The following is a 5,940-nucleotide window of genomic DNA, read 5'->3' on the forward strand; positions in this document are numbered from 1 at the left end:
GAGTCCTGGTGCCAATCCAGGAGTCTGGGGCACACAGTGAGCCCCAGTGCTGGTGCAGGGACCCTGGGCACAGAATCAGCCCCAGAGTCAGAGCCCTGGGCACACGACAAGCCCTGCTGCTGCTCCAGGAGCCCCGGGCACACAGCAAGCCCCAGTGCTGGTGCAGGAGCCCTGGGTGCACAAGCAGCCCCACTGTCACACCCCCGGGCATGTGGCACGTCCCACTAATGCTGCAGGAGCTCTAGGTGCAGAGGGGACCCCGGTGCCCGTCCAGGAGCCCTGACCAGGCAGCAAGTCCCACTCYGGGTCCCCGGGCACACGGCGAGCTCTGGTGCCCATCCAGGACATCCCCATGTCCATGGCGAGCTCCAGTGCTGGTCCAGCACCTCCCAGTGCACAGAGAGCCCTGGGGCCGGTTTGTGTCCCCAGGYGCCCGGCAAGCCCCAGTGCTGGCCTGGGACACAAGTGACCAGGGCACCAGCAGCGCCGCGTCCTGCTGCCCCATGCAGAGCGCCCTGCTGCCCAGCCCGCACCCCACAGTGCCGCGGCATCCATCTGTGTGGCTAAGTTGTTATCTCCAGTGTGGCCTTTTGCTGCTGGTTTTTTTTTAAAAAAAAATCTCCGTTTTGCAACAGGAACCTTGCAAAGGAAGCTGCCGTAACGCTGCGGTTGTGACAGCACCTCCACTTCCGACGTGCTGCTCCGACCGCCGCTCCCGCTTCATCCGCGCAGGAGCCGCCGCGGAGGCTCCTTGCAGAGCCCGGCCCTGCACGACGGAACGGCCGGGATGGAAACAGCCCCCGGAGCAGCCCCGCGTGCATGGAGAATCCGGCTGCCCTTGGCATCTCTGCCAAGGAACTGCAAAGTGAGCCTGCCCAGGCCATGGGAACCACTTGTGGTGGCTGCAGCCCTGCGGTTTGGGGCCTTTCACCAGGAAAAGGTGCCCTYGGAGTGGCGGCTCCAGGGCTTCCCGGCCTCCCCCTTGCTGGGTGTCACGTTGTGGGATGGGGTTTTTCCTGGAGCTCGTTTTTCCTGGCAGCTAATGGAGCCTTAAATACCCATCCGGGGCTCCCGACGCCTCAGCCCGAGGTTGCCTCCGGAGGGAGATTTCTACAATAATAGGAAAATTACTGGGCTTTTTGTCCCCCCCTTTCCCAGCTCAGAGGCAGGATCGTGCCAGTTGGGACGCGTTGTCCGCAGCTTCTTGGGAAAGGTTTGTTTTCCTCCCTCCGCTTCCATGTTTATCTGTGGGTGCCTCATCTCTAACAAGGACCAGATGTCCTCCCCGGGGTCGCTGCCCTTGTTTTCCCCTCCACGAAGCCTCCCAGAGTTCATTCCACCCGCAGGAAAAGCAGAGGAAAGCTCCGGTACTAGCGGAAAAGCCACGTGCGGTTCAGAACGACCCAAAAGCTGAAGAGGCACCGGGGCAACATCCCAGGGCTGGGAGGGCACTGGGATGTTGCTCTGATCCCAGCTGGTGTTTGGGACAGCTTGGCCATCGTGGGTGCAGGACGCGCCGGGCCTCCTGCATGCAGGTGGATGAGCCACATGGCTGCATTTCCACCTTTTAAAATATAATAATAATAATAATAATAATAATAATAATAATGCACCTGGCATTTATTTAGGAACTCCAGGGGCAGCGTCCCGGCAAAGCCGCTGCCGGCGGCACCGCTGCGGGCGGATCCCGGAGCGCCGGCGCTCGCGGGCACCCAGGCGGCCGCCTGCCAAAACGCCGGCGCCGCCTCCCAGGCCTGCTCCGGCACGCCGCTCCCTCCTGGGAACRGCCCGGAAAAGCGCAGGGCCCGCGTTAGGAATCAAGGGTTTTTTCTGCAAAGCGAGCCTGGCGCGTTCCCCACATCCCCCAGACCGGGCACGCTGGTGCCCGCCGGTCCCCGCCGCTCAGGCAGCTCCCGTGCCTGCGGCTCCTGCGTCCATGCTGCAGCTCCAAGGAGACCGGATGCTGCCAGGCTTTACTGGCTTATTTCACTTTTTATTTCATTTATTTCATTTGATTTCRCTCTTCCCGGCCCGCGGCACCAGGAACGGGCCCTGAGCTGTTGCCAAGGTGCCTCGGGCAGCCCCTCGTGCTCCCGCTGCCCGGGGACGTGCTGCCATCTCTGGAGCGGCCGGCGACACGGCAGCTCCCAGCCCCTGCGCGGGCCGCGCATCCCTGAGCGCCTTTTCCTTGGAAAAGCCTCCTGGGAGACAGCAAGCAGGGAGCTCGCGGCGCCTCTGCCCTCTCCCTTGTCCGGGAACGCCGGGAAGCTTGAGCAATGTCAAGTGGGAGACTTCCAAAACGCACCGCCAAAGTATTCCCGGGAATTTCTTCCTCCAGAAATGAAATCAGCTCGACCTCAGGAGGGAAATGCCGTGGGAGGTGCAGGAGCGCCAGCACCCTGGCGCAGCCGTGCCGGGAACGAGGGTAACGCTCCCGGATGGCGCCTGCCAGCGCCGGAGCAGACGGGCATGCGGGATCATCCAGTCTTATCCGACAAGCAGCCGCGGAGACGGGTGAGCGGTGGGAAACGGGGCTTGCGCTTGTCCGGCGCGCTGGATAAACGGGCACCGCTGCGTCCCGCGAGCTCAGCGCCCAGATGAAAGCCGCGATTAGCGGCCGTGCAGCCGCATTCCCAGATAAGCGGGAGCCGCCACGGAGCCCCGGGCCGGGCCTGGCGCCGGCCGCGCCGGTGCGGGGGCGATAAGATGCCTGGATTTGGGGGGTGGCCCCTGCGCTGGGATGGGGACAGCGTCCCGCGTGCGCCCTGCCGGCTCTGCGGCAGGGCTATTCCAGCACTCCGGATCGCTTTTATTCCATCAGGGCTGAACGCTGGGTCCTGTCGAGGGAGCGATGCCGGCAGCATCCCGAGCGCATCCACTGCCCCAGCGCTTCCTGGAGCCGTCCCGGAGCCATCCCAGAGCCATCCTGGAGCCGTCCCAGAGCCAGCCCGGAGCTGGCCTCTTCCCAAACTCTGCATAGTGCTGCTGCTTGGACACATTCACAGTTGCCCTGGGAGCGGTGCGAGACCCCCGGCCGTTCCGGGGGGCTAAGGGCAGCGCAGGGGCGGCGCGTCCGTCCTGCGCCAGTCCCCGGCGGTGCCGGTGCCCTTGAGCGGAGCCCGCCGGGAGCTCAGTCTCCGGCAGAGCCGGCGCACGAAGAGGCGGAACACGGAGGTGCGGAAGATGATGAAGACCCAGGGGTCCACGATGGAGTTGACGGAGAGGAAGCGCAAGGCGCTGAGGTCGGCGTTCTCGTTGAAGTCAGCCGCAAACGCCCCCATGTAGGCCCGGATCTGCCCCGGAAAATGAGAAAGGGAAATACTGAATATTAAAAAATAAGAATAAAATAAGAATAAAATAAGAATAAAATAAGAATAAAATAAGAATAAAACAAAATAAGAATAAAACAAAATAAGAACAAAGCAAAACAAAAATAAAATAAAATAAAATAAAATAAAATAAAATAAAATAAAATAAAATAAAATAAAATAAAATAAAATAAAATAAAATAAAATGTCAAGGGGTAACAGAAAGGCTCTGCCTGCTGGGGTGTCCCTGTCAGGACAGGTCTATGGCAGAAGCTGAAGGGCTGGGGTTGTTTCCCAGTGGGTGCACTGAGCCTCCCGTCCTCAGCGCGCTGCAGCTGTGGGTGCTGCCTGCAGTGGGACCCCATGTGCTGGGGGGTGTCCCAGCCCTTGGTGCCCTGGCAGGACCCAGGGCAGGGAGGAAAGAGGAGGAGGAGATTTTGGATGGGGTGTAACTTGGTGCCGGGAAGGGGGTGGTGGGATGGGAAGGAGCCCTATCCCTCCCACATCCTGCAATGGGGTGGGGGGGTGGGCAGGAAGAGAGGTGTTATTGGAAGGGGTTAAAGCAATGAAATAGTCCCCGGAATGGGGTGGGGGTGATAGGTGGTTATGGAGAAGGATTAAAGCRCGGAACCCACCACCCTGGACCTGTCAGGGCTGGGGTGGGGGTGCGGGAGCTATTCAAAGGGGTCTCGAGCAGCGATCCGCCCCCTCAGTACGGGTTGGGGGGGCTACTTCAAGGGGGTGGTGCTGGTGGGGGGGTCATCCCCGGGGTTACAGCTCAGGAGCGGCCTCCCCGAGCCCTGYGCGCGGGGCCGGGCCGGGGGAGCTGCGCGGCCCGAGGCAGCGAGCGGGCCGCCCCCTCCTGGACAAGGTGCCGGCTGCTGCTCCGGGGCAGCTGCGGCCAGGAGCCGGCCCGGGGCGCGGGGGGGACCGGGGGSGCTCCTTGGGGGCGGCTAAAGGACGGGGCCGAGCTCCGGCCGCGCTGCGGAAAGGGGGCGCCGGGGGGCGATGCTTTAAAGGGGTCTCAAGCAGCGAATTGATCCCTCCCGGAAAAGATGCCGGGGTTATTCCAAGGGGGATAATGCCACGAGCCCCCATCCCAGAGTCGGGACGGTGCTGATGGGGGGCWCATTCCAAGGGGGTTAAAGCAGAGCAGGGGTCTCCGCAGACTCCACGTTAGACGGGGCGGCGGGTTTTTAAAGGGGGGGTAAAAAGAAATAACCCGCCCCTCGAGGATTGGGACGGTGGAAGGGGGTGCTATTCAAGGGGGCTAAAGAAATAGAGCGGATCCATGGAAGAGGCGCTAATAAAGCGGTTCCAAGGGGGGCAACCGATTCAAGGGAAGGGGGGGGGTCGAGCTCAGGCGCCCCGGGGCGGGGGGACGCAGCGGCGGCTACTCACGATGAGCGGCAGCGAGCACACGGTGAAGAGGAAGGTCATGAGCCCCAGCAGCACGAGGTGGTCGAGCTCCTCCATGCGCGGCGCGGCGGCGGCGGCGGCGGGGGGGCCGCCGCCGCGGCGGGGCTGCCGGCGGGCCATGCCGTAGAGGTGCCGCATGCTGCTCACGTTGCACGCGGCCACGGCGAGCACGAGCAGCGCCAGGAGCGAGGCGTAGAGCACGGGGAAGGCGAGCTGGCCGGCGCCGCCGCCCGCCATGCGCACGAAGCACCAGGTGCCCGGGCAGTACTGCATGGGCGCGCCGAAGCCGAGCAGCGGCAGCGCGCAGAAGAGCGCGCACAGCCCCGCGGCCGCCGCCGCCGCCGCCGCCGCGCGCCGCCGCCGCGCCAGCCGGTAGCGGTAGGGCTGGCCCAGCGACAGGCAGCACTGCAGGGCCATGGCGAGCAGCAGCAGCGTGGGCGCCAGCCCGAAGAAAGCCATGAGGAAGGCGAAGAGCTGGCAGAGCGCGCCCGGCTCGCCCGCGGGCCGCCCGCCGGGCCACAGCTCGCTGAGGCTGCGGTTGCGCGCGTACGCGGCCAGCACTATGGGGCTCAGCAGGCACTTGCCCAGCAGGTCGGTGACCGCCAGCCCGCTCGCCAGCACGTAGAAGGCGGAGGCCCGCGGCGGGCGGCCGCCGGGCAGCCGCGAGCGCCGCCGGTGCTGCCCGAGCAGCAGCAGCGCCAGCACATTGCCCACGAGCCCCGCGCCGAACAGCACCGCGCTGGGCACCGCCGACTGGCCGCTCTCGATGGAGCGGCTGCTGCGGCACTGGTAGCCCGCGCCCTCCATGCGGCCGCTGCCGGCGACTGGCGGCCCSTCGGCGGCGGGAGCGGCGGAGGCGGCGCCGTCGGGGCGGCCCCGGGGCGCAGCCTCGCTCGTCCCGCCTCCCCCGGGGCCGGCGCGGAGCCTCCGGCGGAGCAGCGAGCGCGCGGCGCCGCCCCCGAGCCCCGCTGCCGCCCGGGGACCCCCCCGAGGCCTCCCCTCCGCTGCGCGCCCCGTCCCTGCGGCTCCCCCCGGGCTYGTCCAGGTAGCAAACTGGGAATTTCCTCCCAGCCTCTCCCGGGATGGGAGCCCCCCCGGGCTGCCGCCGGCGTCTGAGGGCGGATAATGTGACCCCGCTCCGGCCGCTGGCGGGGCCCGCTTTGCTCGGGGCTGCGCGGGTGCCCCAAGCGCTTGGAAGCACCGAGAGGATGCG

At 65.5% G+C, this 5,940-nt stretch overlaps 1 protein-coding gene across 1 annotated transcript; it reads right to left on the reverse strand.

The window, feature by feature from the left end:
- Positions 1–3,047: 3,047 nt before the first annotated feature.
- Positions 3,048–5,534, reverse strand: LOC112957757 (prostaglandin D2 receptor-like). The gene is made up of 2 exons (XM_026051494.1): positions 4,710–5,534; positions 3,048–3,293 (listed from the first exon to the last, which is right to left on the reverse strand). The coding sequence occupies exons 1-2, from the start codon at positions 5,532–5,534 to the stop codon at positions 3,048–3,050; spliced, it is 1,071 nt and encodes a 356-aa protein (XP_025907279.1).
- Between the last annotated feature and the right edge of the window lie 406 nt (positions 5,535–5,940).

The sequence above is a fragment of the Nothoprocta perdicaria genome, unplaced genomic scaffold (genome assembly GCF_003342845.1).
Source record: "Nothoprocta perdicaria isolate Ctin4 unplaced genomic scaffold, notPer1 scaffold_76, whole genome shotgun sequence".
Taxonomy (NCBI): Eukaryota; Metazoa; Chordata; class Aves; order Tinamiformes; family Tinamidae; genus Nothoprocta; species Nothoprocta perdicaria.

Bases quoted from the DNA above. Each gene is read 5' to 3' on its own strand.
- LOC112957757 (XM_026051494.1), bottom strand. From the start codon at position 5,534: ATGGAGGGCGCGGGCTACCAGTGCCGCAGCAGCCGCTCCATCGAGAGC. The intron at 3,294-4,709 runs GTGAGTAGCCGC...TTTCCGGGGCAG, and splicing joins TGTGCTCGCTGCCGCTCATC to ATCCGGGCCTACATGGGGGC.